This window comes from Archocentrus centrarchus, chromosome 8, assembly GCF_007364275.1.
Source record: "Archocentrus centrarchus isolate MPI-CPG fArcCen1 chromosome 8, fArcCen1, whole genome shotgun sequence".
Taxonomy (NCBI): Eukaryota; Metazoa; Chordata; class Actinopteri; order Cichliformes; family Cichlidae; genus Archocentrus; species Archocentrus centrarchus.
The window spans coordinates 5,368,032-5,395,424 of record NC_044353.1 but is presented as its reverse complement, the minus strand read 5'-3'; the positions used below and the strand labels follow the sequence as shown (position 1 = coordinate 5,395,424).

General features: G+C 42.1%; 1 protein-coding gene across 1 annotated transcript; it reads left to right on the top strand.

The window, feature by feature from the left end:
- On the top strand, positions 1-27,062 carry LOC115784267 (myosin-3-like). The gene is made up of 32 exons (XM_030735429.1): positions 1-361; positions 4,678-4,887; positions 4,977-5,120; positions 5,209-5,365; positions 8,911-8,938; positions 9,022-9,136; positions 9,242-9,334; positions 9,443-9,506; positions 10,486-10,584; positions 10,686-10,789; positions 11,096-11,234; positions 12,663-12,781; positions 12,867-13,016; positions 13,112-13,282; positions 13,362-13,668; positions 13,768-13,841; positions 15,290-15,377; positions 15,466-15,583; positions 15,657-15,780; positions 15,962-16,098; positions 16,536-16,791; positions 19,438-19,680; positions 19,761-19,937; positions 20,028-20,173; positions 22,031-22,121; positions 22,215-22,604; positions 22,685-22,811; positions 22,897-23,015; positions 26,165-26,361; positions 26,442-26,600; positions 26,675-26,801; positions 27,045-27,062. Exons 2-32 carry the CDS (start codon positions 4,687-4,689, stop codon positions 27,060-27,062), a joined length of 4,482 nt encoding a protein of 1,493 aa, XP_030591289.1. The 5' UTR covers positions 1-361; positions 4,678-4,686.
- The last annotated feature ends 331 nt before the right edge of the window (positions 27,063-27,393 follow it).

Below are 27,393 nucleotides of genomic sequence, written 5' to 3'. Positions count from 1 at the left end.
TGGAATTTTAAAATAACTGCCCAGGAAGCGCATAAGCAGGTGTTTCTTCTTGTGCAGCTGTAAAAGTCATCCAAGAACCACCCCAGGAAAAGAGGACCAGAAGTTCTTCCTGCAGCAGAAGATCAGCCTCTACAAAACAGCAAATACCAGCACCTCAGTTCAGAGCTCACCTCAACGCAGAATTTGAGCCAAGATTTAATCATCATGGCTACCACAACATCCTGCGGCGGTATCCCATCCAAGCTTAGTGGGATCCGTTTTTTTTAAGATGGAGGTGTGAACCAAAATACCCCCGGGCTCTGTGAGGACTGTGAGCTGCATCAGATCACCTGGCCTCCACAATCACATGACCTAAACCCAGGTGAGATGGTTTAGGAGTGAATCAGAATTAGCGATGAGGGTTAGTATCAAAGCACAGGTACCTGTGTGTGTTGTTTTAAAGCTTTGGAGCCTTCAGTATTGTTCTGCACTGTAGAGAAAATGAGTATTAGTAGCTACTAAACTGAGCACCTGAAAGGAAACACTCCAGCAAGCAGTCAGAGGAGGGCAAACTCCTGAGCTTTCACTCTGGATGCAGCGGCTCAGACCACTGAACCGTCGGTATTTGTGGAGGGATGGAAACTGTTTCCACAGGCTGACAAGTGCAATTCATAAACACCACTAGTGGGAGCTATTTTTCCACTACAGATAAAATATCAGAATGTTTTAGATTAGACTGCATCAAGCCATCTATCTTTCAAGTAATCTATTATTTGATGATTGTTTCCAGAGGCTGGGAAATAAGGATCGTTTAGAGCACAAAGCAGTGATTGCTGCTGGTAGGAGAGGTGCAGCCTCAGCAGTGCACAGTGTGGTCTGCTTTGGTGTAACTAGTGACGTAGTCACAAACTGTCTCAAAGAATGCCACAAGGAGGGAGTTTGCTTAAATAAAATAATTTATTGATGATAAATCCCCAAAACACAAACACTAAAGAGGATGGATATCAGGTGGAATATAAGAGAGACCTGATCACTTCATCTGGACCAGCTTTCTGGAAGAATGAAGAGGTCTTTTTAATTTTTCTTTTACAATCACTGTTATGTATGATTGTCTTTTTATGTTTTGAAAGTTAGGTTTGGCATTCCAGAGTTTTGAGTCTTTGCCAATTTGTCGAGGATTTGTGCACTAAAATCATAGTTATCTGCATCAATCTGTGAAATATTCCTTTCTGTTGTTGATCATCTGCTGATGATGAAAATTTAATTCCAAACTCTTTTAGCTAATTGGTCCATGGACACTGAGCTCACCCATAATACGTAAATGCATTCAGACTGATTGTATCATTAAAAAGCTCTCTGTTCACTGGATCGCTTCCACTGGAATTTCTCATCCTTCCCTTTGGAGGAAAACCTCAGCCATTATATAATCGTGTCCAGCGGACGACAAAGAGGGGGTGTAATATTACCAGTAATAATGATTTATTAATATCTTTTCCGCCTGTGCACCTGTCGTAGTTCCTCCTTTATAAATCAGATTAGAAAAGCAAACACAGCAGTCGTTTGGCTCTCCGAGGCCAGACACCACGCTCATTCCGGGAGGAGAGGGGCCTCCCGGCTGGAGCGCTCACAGGGAGACGAATTGATTTCTGGATTAATAGAAATGTATTTATAGCCTGGGCGTAGTATTTTAGTCAGCTGGTTGGATCTGTGTGGTATAAATACATTTATAGCAATTATAGCTTTTAAGCTGTATAGCAGTGAAAGCGTGAACTAAACTTCATTTGGATTGATGGCTCGATGATCTGTGAGGCTTTCAGGCGCCATCAGCACCTCGCACATTTGGCTCAGTGTGCGCAGATCAATCGTGCTGTAGATCCAAACGCAGTTCAGTGCCTTCTGTCTTTGTTGCGGCAGCTTTGGCTCAGAAATGACACAGATCTGTGGATCAGGGTTTAATCCTAGTCCAAGAAAGCGGAGCATCAGCTTGACAAAAAGCTTGTTTTTTTTAATGCGTGTGGTTTGCGCCTTTTCACAGTCAGACTTCCACATGCACATTTGCTGCCATGTTGAGACATGACAGAGGGGTCGGCGTAAGTCCCCTTTGCCCGATAGGCCCACACGTCTTCCCAAAACCAATTATAATCACATCTGTTGCCAGACCTTCAAGTGATATTAGGACGCTATTAAATCAGCGCCAATTAGACTGACTGTGATGCACTCTCAGACAAAATGCGTATTCAAACATCGAGTCTAAAACTGAAAAATATCATAGACTGTACGTAAAAGATGGAGGTTGGCACCATGGAGTCCTGTGGTGATGTCTGAGTTGAGTGTGTTTGCCATCTCCATCTTGGTTTTGTGAAACTGGATGATACGTGATCATCTATTGGCTTCTGATTGACACATTGTTAGCCAATTGGCATGCTATGGTTCATGGCACTATAGTGACCATAATTTACAAAATTACTTTCATGTTGTATTCAGTATCGGCTCCATGGCTCACGTTCCATTTAGTGACACAGAGCCAGCCTCAGGCGATCACAGGCGAGTCTCCTGGTCGGATTCTTTGTCTCTGTCCTTGGACCTTCTTAGTTTTAGATGTCCGGGTTCTGTTCTTGGTTACAGTTTGTTTGTATTAATTTGGAATTTGGAAATTCTTCATCATTAATTCCATCTCCTGAGTCCTGCATTGGGTCCAAATCCGGCCAGCCACGCAGCATTTTAGGACATGATCCAGAAATGAAATACACAAATATATAGAGAAAGAGAGCAACTTAAAAAAAATGTCTGAAATTAGGACTCAGTTGTTAATTAAATGTTTCAATAAACTAGCCAAACGTCTGTTCTATAAACTTTAATGTGTAGTTTGCTTGAAGTTTAAAAAATTCACACTTGAAGGAACTTTTTTAGGACCGTTATTTGTATCTTTAAGTTAAATTAAGATCAAGAACCAAGTTTCTAAAACTTGAAATTGTATCAAAATATAAATTTAATGACTTCCATGACACGAGGCGATTAAAGAAATCTCAAAATTGCTGCAGAAGAAGGTGAAATATTCTGACTTTCATGTGGGGGAGTCTCTTAATAACACTGGATCCTAAGATTAAACAGTCAGCTGAGCTTCCAGTAAGCCCTGCTTTAATGTTGCAGTTACATCCTGTAAACTCAAACATGTATATCTGCACTATATTATGTTTGCTGATGGAGGCACAATAATAGAAACTTGCTCAAAGGATTTTAAATGGATTTATGGTTAACTGTGTTATCTAGGAGGTGGATTCTCACTGATTCTGTGAACTAAAACCACTGATCCCCGCAATCCTCCATTAACTTTTACGTTAACCATTTTACATTTTCACTGCTTTACGACATATGGTTTTATCTTAAGCACATTGGGTACAATGAGTGTGATGAAATGTGGTATATAAATAAAATAGTCGTTGCCGGTGTCGATCATCCTGACAGAGAATGGAGCAAAAGGCAGCAAACAGCCAAAGAAAAGCTCTAAAATGTCCTTCAAGAAGCCTCGAGAACTGTTCCTGAAGACTCAGAGAGTTCAGTCTACACTGGTGGTCATGCAAGTATTGACTTTCAAGCTTATATGAAGGGTGGCCTTCATATAATAGTGTATATATTATATATATAATACATACAATACATATATATTTGTATAAATGCAACTTGGAGTACAAAAGTACTTTGAATGCCAAGTAAGAGTAGTAAACATGATACAGCCACCACGCCATTTCCTTTAAGGTCTTCAGACGTTCCCAAAAGAAAAGAAAAGTGCAGAAATCTTGCATTTAATGTTCTGGTTATGATATATTATTTTACTTGAAGTTAAAACACAATAAATAAAAATCTATAAAATCTAGATAAGCCCATAAGTTATATTAAATACATTCATGATGTGTTCAATTACAAAAAACTAACATGAGAACACACAGAGAAATGCAAGTGTAATGGCATGCAGACGTTTTACACACCAAACAGCAGACGTCAGACTGACATTGGGGGGCAGCAGAAGATTAATACAGCAATGAATATGAAGCAAAACCAGCTTTTAAAAATAAATGTGCTTAAATGCAAACAATGTCTGTGATGTGCTAATGTTGTCCACCAACACCAGCTGCTCCCAGCACAGTCGCGTGCTTGCATGTGTGTGTCCATGTGCGTGCGTGCGTGTGTGTCCATGTGCGTGCGTGTGTGTGATGGGCTCTGCTCTCCAGAGTTTCAGCGATGCCCTAAACGACCTAATCTTCCCTGATCCCACAAAATTAGGCCCGCCTCGCTGGGCCTGTAAGCCCCCTAAGCTGTTGTCCATACCATTCATTGCTTTTTAATGGACAGGCTGAAGGATTACAATAGAAACTGTTTAAAAGTGATACAATACAGCTATACATAGACCGTTTGAAATACAAAATGGCCATACTTGACTTATCCAAGGTAGCGTAAGAGCCAGATCTCCAAATATAGGAGAAGCAGCATCCCTGACCATCTCGTATAAAAGCTGCCAAAGTCTGGTGAGGGTGTGTGGTCAGGTGTCTGTGGGGTAGTGTTGGAAGATTAACAACAGTCCACACAGTACAGTGATTTTTAAGGCCATAAACATTTTTGGACCCAGGTAAGCAACAAATTTTTCATTTTTCACCGTCTTGAGTTTTTTAAAGACTTTTTTTTTTCATCCTTATTGCACAGCTCGACAAAATGAGTGATGCAGACATGGAAATATTTGGGGTGGCGGCCCCATACCTCCGCAAATCCGAGCGGGAGAGGATTGCAGCCCAGAATGTCCCATTTGACGCCAAAACTGCCGTCTTTGTGCCCGACCCGAAGCAGGAGTACGTCAAAGGAAAAATCAAGAGCCAGGATGACACGAAGGTCACTGTGGAGACTGATGGTGGAAGGGTGAGTGATGTTTCAATCATCTCACATCAGCTTTTCTGTCGTTTACCTGTCCTTCATTACAGTGGATGCTTTTTGAAATCACTCTTCAGGTTGTCACAGTGCATGTGGATGACATTCGGCCCATGAACCCCCCTAAGTTTGACAAGATAGAGGACATGGCTCTGCTGACGCATCTCCACGAACCAGCCGTGCTTTTTAACCTCAAGGAACGCTATGCTGCCTGGATGATTTACGTAAGGACAACTTTATATCTTTAATATCAGTCAGTACGGATAGTTTGTGTCCTGCATCCTGATTTCTTTCCTCCTCTCGTTAACTCAGACCTATTCTGGGCTCTTCTGCGTGACCTTGAACCCTTACAAGTGGCTGCCGGTCTACAACCCAGAGGTGGTGGCCGGCTACAGAGGAAAGAAACGTCAGGAGGCCCCCCCACACATCTTCTCCATCTCTGACAACGCTTACCAGTACATGCTCACAGGTCTGGGCACAAAGTAACATCTGCTGTTGGCATGAGTAGCTTGGTTCAGTTGTGTTTGTGTACTTTTACTGAGCATAATTATGGATAATTAAAAGCATAACTACTTTAAAAGCAGTGAGGAAATTTCCTATATTTGCAATATGCAAATAAAACATTCCCACTAAACCATGTTAAATTGTTTTCAGGCGTATATAAATATCGGACACTCATTCAGCTCGACAGAAATGCATAAAAAAGAACAAAGCAGGTTCTGTTAACGTGATTTTTTCTGACTTTGGGAAATTATTTTTATAAATTATAATAATACACGACTGTGATCGTGCTTGATGAAACTCGGTGCACATAATAGCAGTTTGACACAATTAAACATAAAAGTAAACTGTGAGGAAACTATAAAAAAAATGCTGGAAACTTTTGTCCAATAAATACATTAAAAAATGAGGAGATTGAATCCAAAATGTAAATGTAGCTTTTCATTGACATGAGCATAAAATAATTTTTATTTATCTACTTATTTATTTATTATATTATTATTGTGAAAAAATAATAGTACCAATGAGGTCAAAGGTGGTGTAAGCTGTTTTTTTATGTTTTGCACATAAGATAAACAACTTGATAGAACAATTTAATTATCAGCAGTGTGCAAGTTAATTATACTGTGACAACAAGTTATTTATGTTGAACACAAGATAATTAAATTGTAGAACAACCTAATTAACTCGTGCACACAGAAATTCACACGCTTCAGTTTTAGTTTCATTCTTGCTGCCCTCAAACATAAACCTACAGCAGCAGGAATCAGGCTCTGTTATACAGCCCTTCATGCAGACCGTAAGCATGTGAAGCAAATGATGTTCATGTGTAAGAACAACAAGAATTTCATCTCATGCACCTCATGACCTTCTGAGGTGACACTGCAGGAATGGCTTCTTGACAGCCACTGAGACCATCTCTGATGAGGCTTCACTGAACAGTACCTGGATCAGCTGAAGGTCCAGATGCATCTCTCAGGTCCTGTCAGGTCTTTGCTGGCCTATTTCTTAAGGTCATGACTTGCAGATACTGGTCAACAGCTGTGGACATTTTATTTAGGCCTGACACTTCTTCTTTGGTGCTCCACTTGTTCAGTTTTCTCAAATTCTTTGCACACTATGCCAAGATACGTCAGGTTTTTGGTTAAGAAAAAAAAAATGTATATATATATATATATATATATATATATATATATATATATATATATATATATATATATATATATATATATATAATATGTATATGTAACATCTTTGGCATTTTTCATAGATCCAACTAAAGAAATGGAAATAAACTATGTGTTTGTGTAATAGGCTGCTGGTAATACATTGGCTTAGCAAACATACAAAAAAGTAGGTATAAAAACTGGATGGAAAATGAGGGAAAACGCAGCCAATGTCCAAAGAAAAGCCTGGAGAACTATTGCTCAAGACCACTTTAAAAAATCTGGCTCCTTGGAATAAAATACACTTTAAAAAAAAATACAGAAACATTTTTTAATCAAAGTTTAGCATCATGTCAATTAAACTTCTGGGATATTAATCTGGTCAGTTAAGCAGCAGAGGGGGTTTTAATCAGTTTCAGCTGCTTTGGTGTTTATGAAATTACCAACAGGCGCACTAGAGGGGCAACAATGAGACAACCCCCCAAAACAGGAATAGGTTTACAGCTGGAGGTCACTCACATTTTTTTCCCTCCTCGTTTTTTCACAAGTTTTGCATTTGGCCGGGGCCAGTGTTACTACTGGTAGCACGAGACTGACCCCTAGAGAGGTCCAACTCTTCCAGAATGGCACATCAGTACGTGCCATTTGTGTCTCCCAGCACAGTCTTAGGACTGCGTCTGCTCCTTTGTGCGAGGAGGAACAAGATGAGCACTGCCAGAGCTACAAAATGACCTCCAGCAGGTTTCTGACCAAACAATCAGAAACAGACTTCAGTCTCCTCTGGTGGGCCCTGTGCTCACTGTCTGGCAGCGTACAGCCCAACTTGCATTTGCCGTAGGGACACACAGACCTCTACAGTGTAGGCAACGGAGTCCTGACTGCCATCAGGTATAAGGATGAAATTCGTGGAACCAGGGGCGGAGCTTCTGGAGGGGCTGGGAGGGCGGCACGCCCCCGGCCCGGGGCTAGAAGGGGCCCGGATGGGAGAGAGGAGAGGAGAATAAGATTTCAGGTAGCCAGGCCTCTGTCATGTCCAAGGCGAGGTGGAGAAGGAGGGCTCTGTCTTGATTATATCGCAATATGCATGGCTCAATGTGCACAGTATACAACCCACTATACATCACCCATCATTCATGTTTTACACGGGGGTTTTAAAGGTTGCCACAGTCAGGACTGAGTCATGGTTGCTCAAAACTTTACAAGACCGACTGACTTTAGTGATGTGGTAGGTGTAAAATATTGAATAAGATGTTGGACTGCATGACTGGCTTTATTTTCACTCTAAATGCCGTTTCACACTGGATGCATTGCGTAAAAACGACATGAAATTCCGAATCTTTCGGATGTGAACTTGTCGTGTAACCTATATACACACCAGACGCGCTGCGTTTTTGAGAATAAATCGCCCTCATAAAACGCACTGTGAAAGAAAGGAAGTCGACATCAAACGATGATGTAATGAGGTTGTGATGGAAGAGAAGGAAGAAACAGATTCTGGGTTCATCCAACTCATAAGAAAGCAGCAGCAGGGAGAGTTTCATGGTTTGATCCAGGAGTTGCCCGGCTCTGATTTGTTCCGCTAGTGCATGGAACCACTGTCAGACCAGGTGCTGGTGCAGTGAGTCCTGGATTCCTCCTGGTGCACGACAATGCCCGGCCGCGTGTGGCGAGAGTATGCAGGATGAAGGGATTGATATCACTGACGGGTACCCACGTTTGCCTGACCTAAATCCAACAGAACACCTCGCGGACATTATGTTTAGGTTCATACGATGCTGCCAGGCTGCACTTCAGACTGTCCAGGAGCTCAGTGATGCCCTGGTCCAGATCTGGGAGGAGATCCCCCAGGATACCATTCATCATCTCATTAGGAGCCCCGACATTGTCAGGCAGGCATACAAGCACCTGGGGGCCACACAATCTACTGAGTAACATTTTGAGTTACTGCAATGAAATTTTGTCCAAATGTTCAGCTTGCTGCATCATTTTTCACTTTGATCTTTGATCATTTTCATTTCCATCAAACAATGTGTCAGTCTTTCATTCCTAACACATTACCCGGTCCATATCAGGACTTAAGAATCAGAATCACTAAGTATGTGGCAGCGCTGTGCATCCCGAGTTGTTACAGACACATGAGTCTTCTTAATTATACTATCAAGGTACATTACTTGTTTCAGATAATAAAAAAAAAATTCCCTCTGAGATTTCAAGAGTTCCACACTGTGAAATAAATAAATAGAAACAAGATATTTTTAAAATTAGACTAAGGTGCGCGCACACACACACACACACACACACACACCCTAGCTCTACTCAGATATCACCGTTTCTTTCCTTCCTTTAGATCGAGAGAACCAGTCTATCCTGATCACGTAAGTATGCCTTTATTAGCGTATTGTATTTATTTGTCTTTATTTTATTTCCCATCATTCATTTCATTTTATATTTTTATCAGTGGAGAATCTGGTGCTGGGAAAACAGTCAACACAAAGCGAGTAATCCAGTACTTTGCAACAATTACATCACTAGGAGACTCGAGCAAGAAGGAACAGCTTGACAGTAAAGTGCAGGTTCGGTCCACTTAACTCTTCTTCTAATTATCTCAAGATGAAAGGCAAACTGAAATATTCTTTTAACTTAACTGGCATGGACAGTCTCTTTTTATTTTGCCGCAGGGGACGCTGGAGGATCAAATCATCCAGGCCAACCCTTTGCTGGAAGCTTTTGGGAATGCCAAGACCGTGAGGAATGACAACTCGTCTCGATTTGTGAGTTGATCTGTTTTATTGAGCTTAGAGCTTTATTACCAGGGACATCCAAGAACTACCAAAAATACTCAAAGATTTCCCCTGTCCTTATATGTGAAAACTTTCCAGGGAAAATTCATCCGGATCCACTTTGGAACAAAGGGGAAGTTGGCATCAGCTGATATTGAAACTTGTAAGTGCCCATTTTATTAGTTACAATAACTGCAGCTTTTCTGCCATGAAGTCTGACCACTGACTTTATACAACAAATGGACGTAACCAGAGTGACATCACACTCATGGAGTAGCCGAGGCTAGATGATGCTGAGATATGACAGGCAAGTATTCACAGGGATCTCTGCTATCCACACAGTTTGCCCAGGAAGTAAGCAGTTTGCCAGGAGGGTGCCAGTGCAGGAGAGAGGTGACACGAGGTGCAAATGTCCTCTTCATCCCGTTCATAAGTTGCCTGGAAAATAATCAATTCCAACTTTCCTAAATCTTTAATCATTATAATACTTTAATAGTTTAAATACTTTAATTTCATTTTCAGTTATAGTTTGACAAATTATAATTTTATAATTTTAATTAATAAGCAGCATATGAAGTGTATGAAGGCTGCGGAGTGTTGATGGTGAAATGGACCGACTTATTAGCTTTATTAGATTTTTACTAACATTTTGATGCCTTAATGCTAAACGTATCCTCTAGAAAGCTGTGTGCTAAAGCAGAGCCTGCTTTATCAATGTTACAAAATAAACATCGTGCAGTTTTAAACATGACTTCAAACTAGTGGCTGATGTCATAAACTCACCAGGAAAGTATTTATTGAAGTCATAAATCGAGTGATCATTTTTCCCTCACAGACTTCTGCATAATCTGACTTGTTTATGAAAGCAGCCCCCTGGTGGCCATTAGAAGGAATGCAGGATCAAGGCACTTCCTACATTGCCTGATAATAGTTAATATTAATATAATTAATATGTGGTTTTACACCTGAGGTCAGTTAGTGAAGGTGTTATCAAAAATTAAGCTATATCATGGCAGAATTTCTGGCAGAGAGTAAGGTAGGTGGCCATGAATGTTCACTTGATTTATATAAATATACTTATGAATGATTAATACTCTACTCTCATTCCAAGTCATTTGTGCTTTATTTCTACTTACTGCCAGACCTTTTGGAGAAATCCAGAGTGACTTTCCAGCTGCTGGCAGAGAGGAGTTATCACATCTTCTATCAGATCTTGTCAAACAGGAAGCCCGATTTAATCGGTGAATATACCAATCAATGAGCTCTAAATGGTGATGACACAGTTTCCGTAGCATCTGGTCCCGCGCAGAGCTATCAGCTATCTTTCTATGGTTCATTTCAGAGATGCTGCTGATAACCACCAATCCTTATGATTACCCTTTTATCAGCCAAGGGGAAATCACTGTGCTGAGCATCAATGATGCAGAGGAGCTCATGGCCACAGATGTAAGTGCAGAATATCTGCAGAAATGCAGAATATTGGCTTAAGTCATGCATTTAATTACAGTATTTTTTACTGATTCAATTTTGATAAGGAAAATTACAACATCAGACGAGACTCAGACCTCAAATACCCGATTTTTGTTGATTCTTAATATATAAATTATGTTAAATGTGTAAATAATTATGCATAAATTTACCCCTGCAGAACAAATGCATATTTGACATTATCATTAATAATTTGGACAATAAATTAATGCACAGCACCAACATATCATGCACAATGTTTCCATGTCTGTGTCCATTCTTCAGAGAGCCATTGACATCCTGGGGTTCAGCACAGAGGAAAAGGTCGGCATCTACAAGCTGACGGGTGGCGTCATGCACAACGGGAACATGAGGTTCAAGCAGAAGCAGCGGGAGGAGCAGGCAGAGCCCGACGGCACTGAGGGTGAGACGTCTGAGGCAATGCTTCTTCCAGCTTAGATTTAAAGTAATGTAGAGTCTGAATGTCTGAGACCAACACAGAAAGAATTTCACTGAAAAGACACCAGCTTAAAGGACTGAGTGAAAAGCTGAGACCATCTCACGGACTCCACCAGTTTGTTCAAAACCTGACAATGTCATAGTTACAGTATAGTAATAATAAATGTAATTTTTTTACCACATTTAAAAACTGTTTTCATCTGTTAAGAACAGAATACTTAGAAGGTAAATAGATACATAAAGCCAAACACTGGTGCCAGTGATCCATTTAAGGTAAAGCTGAGAAGCATCGAGAAGAAAAAAAGCAGGTCATTCCAAAGACGATTGGCTCAGATTCAGCTCAAAATTTCAGTTCTGTATTGAATTTTGTTCTGGCCTCTACTTTACACCTCAGTCACAGTGCAGTAACAGTAGGACAGCAGTCTCCATGCAACCAGGAAAAAGCAGTTATTGGCTAGTTATTGCATTAAATGTTTTTTGCTGTCTAGGACCAGTTGAAAAAACTTGTGGTGACCAACTGGTGTCCAAGAGGCTGAGCGTGCAGCACCCTCATCCTCAACCTCTGGGCGACCACTTCTGGTTGCAAGGAGATTGCACAGGTTGCCTGCTGTGATGCAACCTGTCTCAGTCCAAGTAAACTGACTGCAGTCAGTCTCAAACAACAGAGTGTTGAGGGTTTGCAATTAATCACCATCTAATTTATAAACACAGACTGCCGACACGTAATCATTCAGTCAGTCTGCGCTGATGAGCACGACTCGGCTGCTCCATCGAATAATGAAACACAAAAACCTGAGTCACTCAAGGCTCTGGCCGGCATTTTAGCTAAATATACTAAAAAAAATATATGAGACATAGAAAGGGATGTTACAATTGTTTTGTTCGGTATAAAATCTCATCTTCCAGTTTCCACAAAGTATTTTAGAGGTCTGTGCAGTTCCTCCTTTGAAAGCTTCAGCATAGGCATGATTTGACACCTGAGTTTGACCCCTTTGTTCAGAATAGGTCTTTGATGTCTGTCACTTCCACTTATTTCTTTCACTGTTACAGTTTTGCATACTTTGCAATGTTCTGCTGGAAGCATGAGGCTCTGCCATACCTCTAACAGATGAACAAGGCTGCAGGTTCCACCTGAGCGACAGCTGAATGCAGCACAAAGAACCTGAAATAGCCTTTATTTTGAAAATTTGCTTTCATTGTTTTTAACTTCCTCAAATTTCAAGATTCTTTCCAGTGTTAACATGACAGATTTTGCTGACCAGAGTTATCGATCATCCCTTTTTTTAAATTATGTGTCTATCCTAAGGTTTTTGGGGGGGCTACAGCCTGTTCCAGCTAAAAAGCAGGGTGCACCCTCCCACTGACCCTCCCCTCTGTCTCATCTATCCCTCAGTGGCAGACAAAGTTGCCTATCTGATGGGTCTAAACTCTGCTGATTTGCTGAAAGCTCTGTGCTGCCCTCGAGTGAAGGTTGGGAATGAGTATGTCACCAAAGGTCAGACTCCACAGCAGGTACATGATGTTTCTACAGCTGAAAACATCCATTAACCACAGCCCGTCTGTGAGAATCCAAGTGAAAATGCTGTCTAATTTTCAGGTGAACAATGCCGTGGGCGCCCTGTCGAAGGCCGTGTATGAGAAACTGTTCCTCTGGATGGTCACAAGGATCAACCAGCAGCTCGACACCAAACTTCCCAGACAGCACTTCATTGGTGTCCTGGATATCGCAGGGTTTGAAATTTTTGAGGTGAACGGGATCCCTGCTGACATGAAAGATCCATTAAATCACTTTAAAGATCATCTCTGATTGTTTGATGGGTAAAAGCTTTCTGTTTGATTCAGATAAACAGCCTGGAGCAGCTGTGCATCAACTTTACCAACGAGAAGCTGCAACAGTTTTTCAACCACCACATGTTCGTGCTGGAGCAGGAGGAATACAAAAAGGAAGGGATTGCATGGGAGTTCATTGACTTTGGCATGGACTTGGCAGCCTGCATTGAGCTCATCGAGAAGGTTTGTTTGCTTTTTTTATTACCTTCAAATCAGTAGTAGAAGACAGGAATAAAACTCTAATCAGCTTTCCGCCCCTCAGCCGATGGGTATTTTTTCTATTCTGGAAGAGGAGTGCATGTTCCCAAAGGCGACAGACGGCTCCTTCAAAAACAAGCTGTACGACCAGCACTTGGGGAAGAACAGCATCTTTCAGAAGCCCAAACCATCCAAAGGAAAGACAGAGGCCCACTTCTCCCTCATGCACTACGCCGGGACCGTCGACTACAACATCAGCGGCTGGCTGGAAAAAAACAAGGACCCACTGAATGACACCGTGGTGCAGCTTTACCAAAAAGCTTCCCTTAAACTGCTCTGTCAGCTCTTCGCCACATATGCATCTGCTGACGGTACGTCCTCTCTTTATGACGGACATCAAATGCAGATCGGAGAAGTTAGATTATGATTTTTTGCTTTGATGTTTCACAAATTCATCTCTTTTTTTTTAGCTGCCGCTGATGGAAGCAAGAAAAATTATAAGAAAAAAGGATCGTCCTTCCAGACAGTTTCTGCACTTTTTAGGGTAAGAAACAATATGTTCAGTTATTAAATGAATCTGTAAAGCCTTTATTTTTCATTACAAAAAAGATATTTTTTCTGTATGATGACAAAGAACAGTGACCAAACGAGTTTCCACTTTGATGACTCTACAGTGTCTTTATGAGACGGGACAGGAATTCTTTTTGTTCTACATAAATTATGTATCATTTCAGAATTTTAAGCTTTGAGTTTCATCTTTGTCCATCAAAAATTGATTAAAATGAAACAACTCATTGATATTTGTGATGGACTACAAGTCTAAGAGCTCACTAAGAGTTCATCATCTTGTTTTCTCTACTTTTCTGGAATAAATGCCAGCCTTCTGCATGTCCTCCACCACTACATCCTCAACTCTTCTCTGTGGTCTTCCTCCTGCCTGGCAGCTCCATATCCAACAACCTTTGTCCAGAATATCCACTAATCTTCTAATCCTGACCATCCTGGTCACTCCCAATGAAGATTTTACCATCTTCAGCTCTGCCCCTCCAGCTCAGCCTCCTGTCTGTCAGTGCCACCGTCTCTAAACCACACATAACAGCAGGTCTCACCACCATCTTGTAAACCTTCCCTTTCACCTTTGCTGCTCTCCCTCTGTCATGAATCACCCCTGATACTCGTCTCCACCCACTCCACCCTGTCTGCACTCTCTTCTTCACCTCTCTTGTGCTCTGTCGATTGCTTTGGATGGTTGACCCCAGGTATTTAAACTCATCGACCTTCACCACCTCTGCTCCTTGCAGCATTTCTGTTACACGTCTCCCTCTCATTCACACACATGTATTCTGTTTTGCCTCTACTGACTTTGATTCCACTTCTCTCCAGAGCATACCTCCACCTCTCCAGGCTTTCTTTCCTACTCTCCCTACAGATCACTGTGTCATCTATGATTATCATAATCCACAGAGACTTCTGCCTGACTTCACCTGTCCAGAAGTTATACCAGTTTCCCAAATTCCCAGAAATAAATTCCATGTTCTGATTTTAATGATATCCAGAGCTCTGGAAAAATAAGGCTAATTATCTACTCATGTTTGAGACATAAAATAGATTTTTGGACAAAAAGTTACAATTATTTGTCAAATAATGTGGCTTGATGTGTGGTTACTTTTACAGCCAAGAACTCTGTCTTCCAGTTTTAGTGACTTTTAGCAATTTAGCGCTAGTTAGCATCTGTGTACATGCACTGGACCCATATAGTCTATAGAAACATGCTGCTAACCAAGCTTACTAGCTTTAGCTTTTACCTTAGCATGCCATCATCTCATGTAAATATGGCCATTTCTTGCACCAATACTAAAGCCAAGGCTTCAGAATAGTGAGTCCAAAAACCAGTTGGTGACATCTATTGTTAATATGTATTCTGTGGTATAGACATTAGAAGGGTATCATCAGTCCATCTGACTGAGAACATGATGTGTTTATCTGCTGCAGGAGAACCTGAACAAACTAATGGCCAACCTGAGGTCAACACATCCACACTTTGTCAGATGCATCATCCCAAATGAGACCAAGACACCAGGTAAAACAATACGGACTAGACAGCAAATAAAGAAGAAACTTTTACCTGAAGTTAACCTGTGGAGAAAAGTTACCTGTATCTATTACAGGAATCATGCACCACCATCTGGTCCTTCACCAGCTGCGATGTAACGGCGTGCTGGAAGGTATTCGGATCTGCAGGAAGGGATTTCCCAGCAGGATTCTGTATGGAGATTTTAGGCAAAGGTAACATATCCCACTGAATTTGGTTGAGGAATTTACCTGAGTTTGAGATTAAACCTCCTCATGTGTGTGACAGATACAGGATTCTGAATGCCAGTGCGATCCCTGAGGGGCAGTTTATTGACAGCAAAAAGGCCTCAGAGAAACTGTTGTCCTCCATCGACATGGACCACACCCAGTATAGATTTGGATACACAAAGGTTTGTTTTTCTTTTCCTATAAAGACCGTTTTCAATTCTCTTCATGGACATTTTCATGCTAGAAACAGATAAATTTCTGCACAGACCACTCATTTTAATATTTCATTCTAAAATAATTAGAAATGTTTCCCTATTGACCTCAGTGGGATATGAAACTGAGCTTCTCTCCGTCAACATGCAGGTGTTTTTTAAAGCTGGCCTTTTGGGTCTTCTGGAGGAGATGCGAGATGAGCGCCTAGCTGTGCTGATGACTCGAATCCAGGCTGTGTCCAGAGGCTACGTCACCAGGCTGAGGTTGAAGGAGATGATGAATAAAAGGTTTCTGACACATTTTCTGAATGGGGCAGCATGGTGGTGGTGTGGTTGCCTGACAGCAAAAAGGTCTGGGTTCGACTCCACCTTGGAGTTTGCATGTTCTCCCCGTGTTTGCATGGGTTTTCTCCAGGTACTCCGGTTTCCTCTCACACTCCAAAGACATGCACTTAGGTGTACCATAGGTGTGAGTGTGAATGGTTGTCTGTGTTAGCCCTGCGACAGGCTGACCACCTGCCCAGGGTGTACCTCTCCTCTCGCCCTATGACAGCTGGGATAGGCTCCAGCCCCCGTGACCCTGAAAAGGATAGGCGGAAGAGAATGGATGGATGGATGTACTGGACATGAAATTTATGGGAAAGATGGAGAAACGTAGAGCGGAAAACATAAATAAACATCAATCTGTAACAAAGTCTTCAATGGTTTGCTTTTTCACTCTGCAGAGAGGCCGTTTTTATCATCCAGTACAACATTCGTTCATTCATGAATGTGAAGAACTGGCCTTGGATGAAGCTCTTCTTCAAGATAAAACCTCTGCTACGAAGTGCAGAGGCTGAGAAGGAGATGCAGACCATGAAAGAGGAGTTCGCTCGACTCAAAGAGGAGTTGGCAAAGTCGGAGGCCAGGAGGAAGGAGCTGGAGGAGAAGATGGTTGTGCTCATCCAGGAGAAAAACGACCTTTACCTTCAAATCCACGCAGTATGTAAACACTCAGCCCAGAGTGGGACAGAGTGGGTCTGTTTGTATTGATTTTGTTCTGTCTGACTTAAGATCCGATTAAAAGGAAAGATGATCAATAATGAGGTGAGATAAAAAGCAGTATTATTGATCATTGTGGGGAAACTGGAGGAAAAGAAAGTAAAAATAAGAACAGAGCAGACAGGGCCTTTCCACTCAAAGCAAACAATGACTATAACAGATATATTAAGATACGGGTCAAAGGTTTCCAGTGTTAGTGCACAGAAAAAAGTCCACGTCTACTACTGCAGTAATCCTTATTATGGCAAGAACAGGTCAAGTAAAGAACACGACGGTCAATCGTTTCTTTCAAACATGAAGGTCAGCGAATACACAAGAGTCTAAGTGTTTGTGAGAGCATCTGCATATGCTGTGATGAAACAGGCCCGAGGAAAGGAAGACCACAAGTTCACTCTGCTGCAGAGAGTTAGGTCATTGGTGTCACCATCCTCTGAAATTAGAGCCCATTTCAGTGCTTCCTCAAGTTCAAGCAGCTGTCGGAAGAAGCTATGAGAGAACTGCAAGAAAAAGAGCTGCTGGGAGCCAGAAACACAGTTAGTGGACATGAGAGCAGTGGGAATCTGGACTTTGGTTTGATGAGCTCATTTATGAAAATATTAGTAAAACAGGATTGAGACCTGTCTAGAAATAATGAGAGCAGGAAGGAGCAAAGATTACCTGGACAGGACGCTAATCTGAACAGTCAGAAGAAACGCGGAGTAACTGCACAAGATCTGATTGAAAAATGGTGTAAAGCTCCAACACGTTACTGCAGAAACTGAGGGAATTCATCATCGCTGTTTGAATCCAGTTCACTCTAAATCACTGTGGCTGTGGATTATTATTGGATAATGACCATCTCTGCACAAGCAGCTTCCTCTAACATGTGTTTCAGCTCCGCTGATACAGGAAGAGGAAATGTTTACCACCTCATACCAGAAATCTTTTTAGCTAAAAGCTCCTTAACTGAGTATCTTTAGTCTATTTTGAGCTATTTTTTTGTGATATTGTATTTATTCCATTCTTGTTCCCATTTTAACACAGTGATTTTTGCAACTTCTGGGATAAATAAAATATTTCTTATCTTATTATTAAACTACAGAATGTAACAGTCCCATTCTAAGGTTTATTGTTTCACTGCATAGAGATAGAGATGAGGAAATGAGAGGCTTCTGCATCTTTGAGGCCCTTCATAGAGGCAAAATGGAAGCTGCCAAACAGAAGACAGATCACTGTGCTCTGAAAGGCTTCACCAAAATGCTGAGAAGTAACCAAATAGAGGTGTTACCTCCAAAAATTTCACCTCAAGTTCAAATTATCTGTTTACAGCCACAAAGAGGTGAGGAATTTGTAATCCATTATTATCAGGCTGTCCTAAAAGCTCCCTGAAAAGCCTTCAGCTGATCCAAAATGCTGCAGCTAGAGCACTGACAGGGACTAGAAAGAGAGAGCAGATTTCTCCCATATTGGCTTCTTTTCATTGGCTCCCTGTTAAATCTAGAAGACAATTTAAAATCCTTCTTCTCATATACAAGGTCTTGAATAATCAGGATGGTTCAGGTGACCCTGAACTATAGGCCTAGGCTGCTGGGGGAATCCCATGATGAACTGAGTGTTTCTTTTCATTCACCTCTTTTTACCCGGTTTATACCCCACTCTGCATTTAATTAATAGTTATTATTAATCTCTGTCTCTCTTCCACAGTGTGTCTTTTGTCCTGTCTCTCTCCCCTCAGCCCCCTCTCAGCAGATGACTGCCCCTCCCTGAGCCTGGTTCTGCTGGAGGTTTCTTCATGTTAAAAATTAGTTTTTCTTTCCCACTGTCGCCAAGTGTTTACTCATAGGGGGTCGTTTTGACTGTTGGGTTTCCTCTGTAATTATTGTAGGGTCTTTACCTTAGAATATAAAGCGTCTTGAGGCGACTGTTTGTTGTGATATATAAGTAAAATTGAATTGAGGACTGAGGAGGAGCTCTGATGGCATTTGGAGTCTTTCTGGGGACACTGTTGGAGATTTGTTCATAATATATTCATATTTGTAGTGTAGTCAGAGACAATACTTGAACAGCATAGCTACCACAACATCATACAGCAACAAGTCATCCCATCTAGTTTGAACTTGAAGGGACCATCATTTTTGGGGGAACAATGGTCCAACATGACTCCAGACCCTGTTTGACCAAGAAGCAGGTGATGAAGTACTGCATTCTTTTTGGGGCCTTTTTTTTTTTTTTAGATAGTTCACAGTGAAGAGAGAGAGGAAAGTGGGGAGAGAGATCTAGGGGAAGACACACAGGAAAGGGCCACAGGTCAGACGCAAACCTGGGCCGCCCGCACCATAAGCACGTGGCACGCGTGGTCACCCGCTCATCCACAGAGCCACCCATGAACTACTGCATTCTATCACCTGCCTCCACAGTCAGCCCACCTAAACCTTAGTATGCTTATTATATGTAGGAATGAAGCTGGCTGAGATAATGAAGCATTATCAAACCGCTGCTACTTTGAAGAAGTCTAAGTCTAAAATATTTTTTGCTCTGCTTGTTACATGATTGTGATATTTCACAGTTATCCTGGACTGTAACAAACATTGCATCCCGGTTTTTCAGGAGCGGGAGAACCTGTGCGATGCAGCGGAGAGGTGTGAAGGGTTGATAAAGAGCAAGATCCACCTGGAGGCCAAAGCCAAAGAATTCTCCGAGAGGTTGGAGGAAGAGGAGGAGATGAATGCCGAAATCACCGCCAAGAAGAGGAAGCTGGAGGACGAATGCTCGGAGCTCAAACGGGACATCGATGACCTGGAACTTACCATTGTCAAAGTGGAGAAGGAGAAATATACAGCAGAAAATAAGGTGATGATTTCTCACGTTAAAGATGTTAAAGCTTTTAGTTTTTACCAAACAAACTTGAAAATAAATGTTTCTCTCCTTAGGTGAAGAATTTGGTAGAGGAGTTAGCCACTCTTGAAGAAAACCTGTTAAAGTCCTCAAAGGAGATGAAAGCTTTGCAGGAGGTGCACCAGCAGACTTTAGATGACCTCCAGGCCGAGGAGGACAAAGTAAATTCTCTGATGAAGACAAAGATTAAGTTGGAGCAGCAGGTTGATGATGTAAGTATGAAAAGGCCGAACGCTTCTTAAACTGAAGATGACACCTTGACTTTCTGCAGACTTAGTGATTGATGTAGACATCTCCTGCAGTTGGAGGGCCTGGTGGAGCAGGAGAAGAAGCTGCGTGCCGACTTGGATAGATCCAGAAGGAAACTGGAGGGAGATCTGAAGCTGTCCCAGGAAGCCATCATGGATCTGGAGAATGAGAGGCAGCAGGCGGAGGAAAGACTGAAGAAGTGAGTTGAGAAATCCTGAATAAAATGTTCAGCATAAAACACGATGTTTATTTAGCCCCCTTTACAGTGGCGGTCCTAGCCTGTTTGGCGCCCTGGGCGAGCATCCCCGCCGCGCCCCCCCCCCCCCCCCCCCCCCCCCCCCCCCCACACACACACACACACACACACACACAATAGCGATCGCCGCACTACTACACTTGGGGGGGTAATGAGCGACTGCTGTGTGGTGTATGTAGCTTTCTGCCATGGTCTGACAGACAGGCTTTAACAGAAGGTCCCCCCACCATCACAGGCACACTCAGAATTTCTTTTAAATTTTTATTTGAAAAAACATGGAAGAAACTGAAATATTACACAGCTTCTGCTTACCTTTATCTTTGCTTGTTTCTCCTCTTCTTCTTTTCTCTTTTTCCTAAACTGTGCACCTGATGGCTTTGACCTTTTCCTTTCCATCTGCCACAATTCGCCACCACCACCGCCCATCCCCAGGGTTGTCAGATCTGACTGACAGTTGCCAGCCCAACACAACAAAACCTCCACTGAAACTCATGTTAATAGCACCAGGTGTGATATATATTTAAATATACAAGCTTTGGGTAACTTGTTAAAATTTTGGCTGCTTTTCACCATATTTGGTAGGTTTTTAGGAAGTTTTTATTGTAAAATTATATATCTATATAATTTTATAATTATATAGAAATATCTATATAATATTCCACCCCAATGTGTTCACAAGCTGCCCAATCTGGCAACACTGCGCCATCCACCAACATTTGTCCAAACTGTCTAGATTCGTATTTGTGTTATTTTTTTTATCAGGATTCGGGTTCACACAAATGCTGTGATTTAATGACCATATTTACAGTATTATAAATGAAATGGGCTTTGTGTTCTATCAGTTGTGTGCATCTAATTTTATTAGACACACAGATTCATTCTGTGGAACATGGGAGGAAAAAAAAAAAAAAAAGAGTCAGTTTTGCATATCTCGCAAAAGTTTTGCGAGATCCTGAGTTACTTTTGCGAGATCTCGCAAAACTTTTCAATATTAGGACATACACTTCGCGTTAATCTTGATATGGCAGTGTCCGTGAGGATGAAAGGTTTGGCGAGAGACTGCCAGCAAAAGTCGCCTTTATTTATAATTCAGCGGTTACTGTTGGCTGTAACCAGGCCCAAACTGTACAGGCATGAATGAATGAACCCGGCTGACAGTCTCACTCTCACGCCATCACTGCTTCACTCGACTCGCACCCCAGGCTGAGAGGAGAAGGGGGCGGGGCAGCGCTGTGTGTGTGACGATCGAGTGAAGCAGTGACAGCGAGACAGAGAGAGAATCCCCCGCCTGCCCTTTTTCTTCTGTTACAACCTGTCTGTCCATGGCAGAAAGCTACATGCAATACACAGCAAGCAGAGGGCGCCCATTATCCCACAAGTGGAGCAGTGCGGTAGGCGTTGCTGCGGCGATCGCAATGCGTTGGGGGGAGGGGGGCGGTCATGCCGCCCTAGATGAAATGCCGCCCTGGGCGGCTGCCCATGTCGCCCATATCAGAAACCGCCACTGCCCCTTTAAACTCAAACATAATGATAAAATAGGGTATTCTTTAGGGTGGGCCCACCTTGTGATTGACGGGTCACTGCTGTATGCGTGTGCAGGGTCCCTTGGGTTCTCAGTCAGCTCCATTCCACACTTATCAAGTCTGGTTTTAAAACACCAAGATGGTGAAAATGAACACTGGCACCAGTGGATGCTGTCACGTGGCTGTATCCATCACAGTCTGTGGTCTATAGCAAGGAAATTTTGCTCATATAAATAGCATTAAATATGATCTGAATCTGAAATTATTCTCTTCTCAGAAAGGACTTTGAAATCAGCAGCCTGCAGAGCAAAATTGATGATGAGCAGGCCCTTAGCACTCAGCTTCAAAAGAAGATCAAAGAGTTTCAGGTATATTATTTATGACATAGTTCTAACAGTATCAAAGTATCTAGCACTTGATGTTCTGTATGATAATGCCAGTTTCATACATTAATGTTGGAGGCTCGCGCTGAAGAATTGGAGGAAGAAATCGAAGCTGAGCGCGCAGCTCGAGCCAAAGTGGAGAAGCAGAGGTCTGACCTGTCCAGAGAGCTGGAGGAGATCACCGAGAGGCTGGAGGAGGCCGGAGGAGCCACCGCCGCTCAGGCTGAGCTCAGCAAGAAGCGCGAGGCTGAGATTCAGAGGCTGCGCCATGAGCTGGAAGAGTCCACCCTGCAACACGAATCCATCGCTGCAACTTTACGCAAGAAGCAGGCGGACAGCATCGCCGAACTCAGCGATCAGATGGAAAACCTTCAAAGAGTCAAGCAGAAACTGGAGAAAGACAAGAGTGAGTTGAAGATGGAAATCGATGACATGGCAAGAAGCATGGAGAGCGTTCTGAAAAGCAAGGTAAGCATCAGAGACAGAGAGGAATATGTCTTAAAATGTTGTTTTCAACAGTCCATAATAACCAAAGCTTAATATTTCAGGCTGCTGTGGAGAAACAGTGCGGGAGCCTTGAGGATCAAATGAATGAATACAAGACCAAAGCAGACGAAGCCCAGAGCTCTCTTAGTGATTACGCTACCCTGAGCGCTCATCTGCAAACACGAAATGGTAGGTGTTTAATTTTATTTAAAGAATAAAAATGACATTTTCGATGGACAGATTCGTGAGTTTTTGTTCTTTTTGTCCTGAATAGGTGAACTTAGCCGTCTGCTGGAAGAAAAAGAGTCCATTCTGTCCCAGGTGAACAGAGGGAAGACTGTGGCCTGTCAGAAAATCGAAGAGATGAAGAGACTTTTGGACGAGGAAATGAAGGTCTGAAAGACACAATAAAGCCTGAGAGGAAATTTAGGATGCTCACTGATCTCTGTGAATGGATATGAGAAATTCCTTTTTGAACAATAGTGTATTTTATTGTTTAAATAGAATGTTCTGTTTACATTTCCAAGTCACATCTTTTTCAGTACAACAAAATAAAACAAAACAAAACTGAATTTGAACACTGAGAACATCTTGGCGTGCGGTGATCTTAGCAAAAAAAGATTTTTCCTTTACATCTTGGAGGGATTGAAAGGGAACAAATTACACCTACATACATATATCTATATATTTATATACACATATACATACACCTATGCACATATATGCACATATGTGCCTATCTACAAACACCTATACACCGATATACATAAGCATATATACACATTTGCGTAATTTTACGCGTTATGTCAGTTCTAAGTATGTTATCAGTGGATTCCACCTTTTCTTAAATAAATCAGTGGTTAAGTTTAGCTTTGCTGTTATTTTCTCCATATTATAAACTTTCACCAATCTCTCTTTCCATTGATTTACAGTGGGGGGGAGAGGGTTTGTACCAGCATACAGTAATCATTTTCTTTGCCACCCAATTCCAAGCAGATACAATTTTTCTTTGGTTAACCACTCGCTTGGGAGCACTTCCAGGACAAAGACAAGGGGGTTCATTCAATAAAAATATGGATATGAGAAATTCAATCTCAAAACCATCAGCCATGACAATTTAGCTTTTTTTTCTAACTGTCTGAATTAGCAAACAATGACTGGCTGACTGAACAGGATGTTTTGGCCACAGATATCTGTCATCCCTTATTCTGGATATCCCGGCTACACCCCAAGTCCTAAAATTTTGGCTGTTGCCCCCCCGTGGGCTAAGTTACAGACTAGCCAATTTGGAGCCTACTGGCTGCAAGAGTTCAGGAATCATTTAGTTTATTGCAGAAAAACCATGTGACAAGAATCTAATAAACTCGGCTCTGACACCAAGTTTGATGCATGTCGGCTAATCGTGAGCTACAGTGCACGACTGCAGTTCCTTTACTGATTCCTTCTGAGCCATGTCCCGATAACAGGTGGAGGAAACAGCTTAAACATGATCCGTGGAGTTACTCGATGATACTAATACTCAGTTCATTAGTTCACTTGAAGGAGGACACAAATGGCAACTACCCTCTTGCCCAGCCTGTGAAAATATAAGGCTGAGTAACTGATGCACATTATAGAGCGGCTGCTGGAAAAGACTTGAAGTACCTTGAAGACAACACCCTCAACTTTAGATGATTATAACATAGATGTATCACTATTTTATGATATCTTACAGCTCAAACATTCTGTTTTCAGTATACAAAGCTGTGATTGGCGCCAGCTCCATAGTGTAGTGTTTAACATGTTCATTCAACATGTGAAACGTTGCTGAATCAAGACTGGGAGGAGACACAAATCCCTGTAGGTGTTGCATCAGGAAGGACAAATCTAATATGTGTCCCCTTGCAAGTAAGAGAGCAGCTAAAAGAAGAAGAGAATTGTAATTGGCAATTTTAATGAATCAGTTAAAAGAAAAAAGGTTTTGTTGGAGCCTTTCCTGTATATTCTGAATGTGCAAAGAATATGAATCGTTCTATGGACTAACAGCCCTTGGCTCTGATGACCTGTGCCATCAGTTAAAACCTTTTTATTAATGAGACTATGTATGTTTAGTAAATTATGGTTCTATCCATCCATCAATCCATTCATTTTCTTCCACTTATCTGGGGCCGGGTCGTGAGGGCAGCCTAAGCAGAGAAGCCCAGACCTCCCTCTCCCCAGCCACCTCCACCAGCTCATCCAGAGGGACTCCAAGGCGTTCCCAGGCCAGCTGAGAGATATAATCTCTCCAGCTTGTCCTGTGTCTGCCCCGGGGTCTCCTCCTGGTAGGACATGCCCGGAACACCTCGCCCAAGAAGTGCCCAGGAGGCATCCTAGTCAGATGCCCGAGCCACCTCAACTGGCTCCTCTCGATGAGCAGCGGCTCTACTCTGAGCCCCTCCTGAATGGCCGCACTCCTCACCCTAAATGGTTCTATTTAGAGTAAAATAGATAATAAAGCAGTGTTTGCTTTAAAACAGGCCTAACTTTTGATTGACATGACACAGCATGGTGGTTATAACTGTTGCCTCACAGGAAGAAGGACTTGGGTTCGAATCCACCATCTTCCCGGGCCTTTCCATGTGGAGTTTGCATGTTTGTCCTGTGTTTGTGTGGGTTTTCTCCGGTTTCCTCCCACAGTCCAAAGGTATGCAATTAATTGGTGATTCTAAATTGTCCATATGGCAATGAGTGGTTGTCTGTCTCTCTGTGTTAGCCCTGCGACAGACTGTACAGGGTGTACCCTGCCTCTCTCCCCATGACAGCTGGGATAGTCTCCTGCCCCCTGTGACCCTGAAAAGAGGATGGATGGATGGATGCTTCATAAACGCGCAGAGTCCTTGAGGTTCTCAGTCAGATCCATTCATCTTCAAAAAATTAATATAGGCTTCATAACTGGTCCTCACAAATAATGGCTGCAGTTTCTTTTGTATCTATTCTCGATTGTTTTTCCTTTTTTTTCCAGTTATTGTTGCACCATAGATTGCATCTTTGCCCCTCAACTGTTTAGTGGTATTGGGAGTGTTCGCATTCACACACACAACATGCAAAGCCAGAAAAAACTACCAGTTAAAAACTCCACAGCACTTTCAAAGTAAATGTTTAATATATTTTGCAACAACAAACAGACAAACAAAACATTAAAAACTAATGCAAAAGAAAATGAACATGCAAAGAATTATCACCTGAATCTCAGTTCAGCTTGATGGAGCTTTGCAGCCAGTTTCATCTCCTCATTTGTCTGTTTCTTTTTCTCTCTCAGGGCTGTTTCCATAGAGAAACCTCAAAGCCTCCCTACCTGCTCAGTGTTAGAGATTAGCTGGTGAACATTCAGCAGGTAGAGTCAGGAAACCAAAATCAGACCTCAGAAGAATTCAAATGTTACTCCATAAATATTAAATGTAACAGATGTTTGCCTGCGGGCGTAACTTCAGCGTGATTCGCAGCTGCATTCACAGCCTGTCAAAATGTGTTAGTGCATCTCTCTGAAGCAGTTTTGTTGTGTATGTTTTTACACTTTCCAGACTAAAAACTCTTTGGCTCACAGTTTGCAGTCATCTCGTCATGACTGCGAGCTGTTAAGAGAGCAGTGCGAAGAGGAGCAAGAGGCCAAAGCTGAACTGCAGCGCTTCCTGTCCAAGGTGAACAGTGACGTGGCTCAGTGGAGAACCAAATACGAGACAGATGCCATCCAGCGCACCGATGAGCTCGAGGAGGCAAAGTGAGAACTGCACGGTGTGTATTTCAGGTCAGCGCGGATGGGCTGCTTCTGCTTTAATGCAATTTATCTTTGGTTCAAAGGAAGAAGCTGGTCCAGAGGCTGCAGGAGTCGGAGGAGATGACAGAGGCAGCGAATGTCAAGTGTGCATCGCTGGAGAAGACCAAGCAGAGGCTGCAGGCGGAGGTCGAGGATCTCATGGTTGAGCTGGAAAGGTTGAATAAGAGCTGCTGGACTTTGAGGCTGGATTAAAGTTTCACATTTGCATACAGGCTGCCGTGATGGCTGAGGAGGTGAAGAAGGAGCAGGACACCAGCGCTCACTTGGAGAGGATGAAGAAGAACCTGGAGGCCACAGTGAAAGACCTGCAGCAGCGCCTGGATGAGGCCGAGCAGGTGGCTCTGAAAGGAGGAAAAAAGGAGCTTCAGAAGCTGGAAGCCAGGGTATGATGTGACAGAGAGCACAGACATGCTGCAGAGAAATTAAGAGCAAATGTGTGTACATCCAGATAAACTTCTTGTGCCAGACTAAAAGAACAATATTTTCCTATAAAAAAAAATTAAAAAAAGGAGGAAAACGTCTGCAAATTATTTTGCTCCTGGTAATAATTTCATTCTTAAAACATTTTTACAGAAGCAATGTTCCAATTAGTGTTTTTGAACTCTGACCTCTCCGCTTTTCACCAGCACCACCTGAACAGATAGATGAACATCTGTGTGCTTATACATAACAGCAAAAATCTACTTTGATGCACAACATTATATCTGTGTGATGCTTTGTGGTAAAGAAATAAACAGAGGTAGGTCACATGAGATTAGCCTATATTTGTAGGATTTTTATGCCTTTTACCAGCCAAGTAAAGGTGACTGAAAACACTAAAAAGGATTTAGTGTAGAATTAATGTGACAATTAAAAATAGCTTCAGCAGAATTGTGAACTTTTTTTTTTACCTTTTCTACGAATATAAGGTGTTTTTTTTCTTTTCTTTCTTTTTTTTTTTGCTTGTTGGATTTTTTTAAATATTGCAGAATTTTA